We start from the raw sequence: 2,153 nt of genomic DNA on the forward strand, positions 1-2,153 counted from the left end.
ACACACACACACACACACATACACACACACACACACACACACACACACACACACACACACACACACACACACACACACACACACACACACACACACACACACACTCACACTCACACTCACACACTCACACTCACATTCACACACACACACAAACTCTGCTCCAGGATTAACCTTTCCAGGGGGTAAGGCAGTGGCCTTTCCGGTCTTTCGGCGATGACTGTCTGCCCTTGACTGGATGAGCGCCCTTCCCTCCAAGGACCAGGCTGTGGGATCGAACGCTGGCCTTTCACACATGGAAGCGCCTCCGAACCCGGTGAGCCCCGATGCATACACACATACACATGGAGAGAGGGGGTGGATAGGGAGGAAGGGGGAGGGAGAGAGAGAATGACGCAGGGAAGGAGGGAGGAAAGGAATGACAGACAGACTGGCAGACAGAGACAGAGGCAGGAAGGGTGAGGAGATTGACAGAGAGTCAGAGAAAGAGAGTAAGAGAGAAGGGATGAGGAGGAGAGAAGGATATCTAGAGAGATTGAGAGAGGCAGAATGACGAGAGGCAGACAAATGTGTACAAGTGAGAGGATCTCTATAATAAAAGAATTGCAACCGAACTTCCACGCAGGATTAAGCACAAGAAAAGACATATCCAGCCTGTGATAACTTACCATATTTTGACGGAGTTTCTGTAGCAACTTGTCCATGGCGGTTGCTCTTGATGCTCCGACCTGGCACTACCTTCTGGCACTCTCTTCGTGCCAAACCGTTGATGAAACTCTTCACTGACACTCTGCCAGTATCGCACCTTCCCTACACCTTTAACACTTAGGTTATACTTCCTTTTGCACTCTACGGTACTCTCTATGCCGCTGTACTACACTCGCGAGCGGCGCTTCGCATGCGACTACACTTCCTCCTCGCCGTGATGACCGAGGCGGCGACACCTGCCGTGCAAATACACACTTAACAACAACAACAATCGGTTGAACAGTAAAAAAAAAGGCACAGACACGGTTCAGTTCCGACGCGGCAATTCAAATGAACTGTTTGAACACTACAGAATCAAAACTCGGGCTCTCAGTGAAGGTGAAGCGTATTTATGGTTATATCTTGATCTGATTGAAGTGATTTAGCCTTAGTTCGACCTTATGATCCCTCGCGTTTCATTCATGCGAGAGGAGCACCTGTCGTACGTGCTAGAAACTGCATCGTCGGCCGTTGGGCGTCATTCGCGAAGTGCATTCCCACGGAGCAAGCCTGACACAGGGTCGTTTGTGGTCGTTGTCCTTGGTGACCGTAGCGGTTTGGCACCAGGTGGCACCCTCACACTACAGTAAAGAAAGAAGATAGGCGTTCCATCAGAGTGCCGCCTCCCCGCCGCTCGCCCGCTCGGCCACGAGGGCAATGACAGCTGGTCCCCGGGAGTCCATCTTGCCCTTGGGAAGCTACACGGCCACAGGCTAATGTCCCCTTAATAGTGCCACGATGCCAGCATGACAGCGAGAGGATGTGGCACTGCAGACTAGCTCGCCGGGAGAGCACATGGTTGTACGAGCCTACTTTCTCGCACGCACACACTGCCAGACTGTTCGTAGCGGCTGTCACGGACAACTGAAGATCGCCTTGCGCACGTAAACACTCGCCCGCACGCCATTCCTTCCTCCCTCTCTCGCTCTCTCTCTCTCTCTCTCTCTCTCTCTCTCTCTCTCTCTCTCTCTCTCTCTCTCTCTCCCTCCCTCTCTCTCTCTCTTGCGCTCTCTCCGTCTCTCTCTCTTTCTCTCTGCCTCTCTCTCTTTTACTCTCACTTTCTCGATCTCGATCTCTTTCATACACCGCCTTCTTTTCTATTCCTTTCCTCTATGCGTTGCTTTTTAGTGTGTTACATATTATTCAGTTACGGTGACAGTGTAAATCTGCATTGTTTAAAGGAATTCTGACAGAGTGAGAGTGCTCTCTCCTCCCCCTCTCCCTCTCTTCCCCTCTTCCAGCCCATACCCCTCTCCCTCCCTCTCCTTCTCTCTCCCTCTCTCTCGCGGTGGCCTAGGATCGATATGGTACTCTGGCTGAGGCGACACCACGCTGGGCTATCTTGTTCATTCACCTTACTCACGATACTCACCATACCATACCCGGTGCAACAGGATTACATTCATTGC

The 2,153-nt window shown here is 51.8% G+C and overlaps 1 protein-coding gene across 1 annotated transcript in view; it reads right to left on the bottom strand.

The window, feature by feature from the left end:
* Positions 1-1,586, bottom strand: part of LOC113802768 (uncharacterized) — a 186,708-nt gene extending 185,122 nt beyond the window's left edge. Inside the window, exon 1 of the mRNA XM_070132462.1 lies at positions 666-1,586. Within this exon, the coding sequence (XP_069988563.1) occupies positions 666-701 (36 nt within the window). The 5' untranslated portion in view covers positions 702-1,586. The remainder of the gene's footprint in view (positions 1-665) is intronic.
* Between the last annotated feature and the right edge of the window lie 567 nt (positions 1,587-2,153).

Source organism: Penaeus vannamei, chromosome 17 (genome assembly GCF_042767895.1).
Source record: "Penaeus vannamei isolate JL-2024 chromosome 17, ASM4276789v1, whole genome shotgun sequence".
Lineage (NCBI taxonomy): Eukaryota > Metazoa > Arthropoda > Malacostraca > Decapoda > Penaeidae > Penaeus > Penaeus vannamei.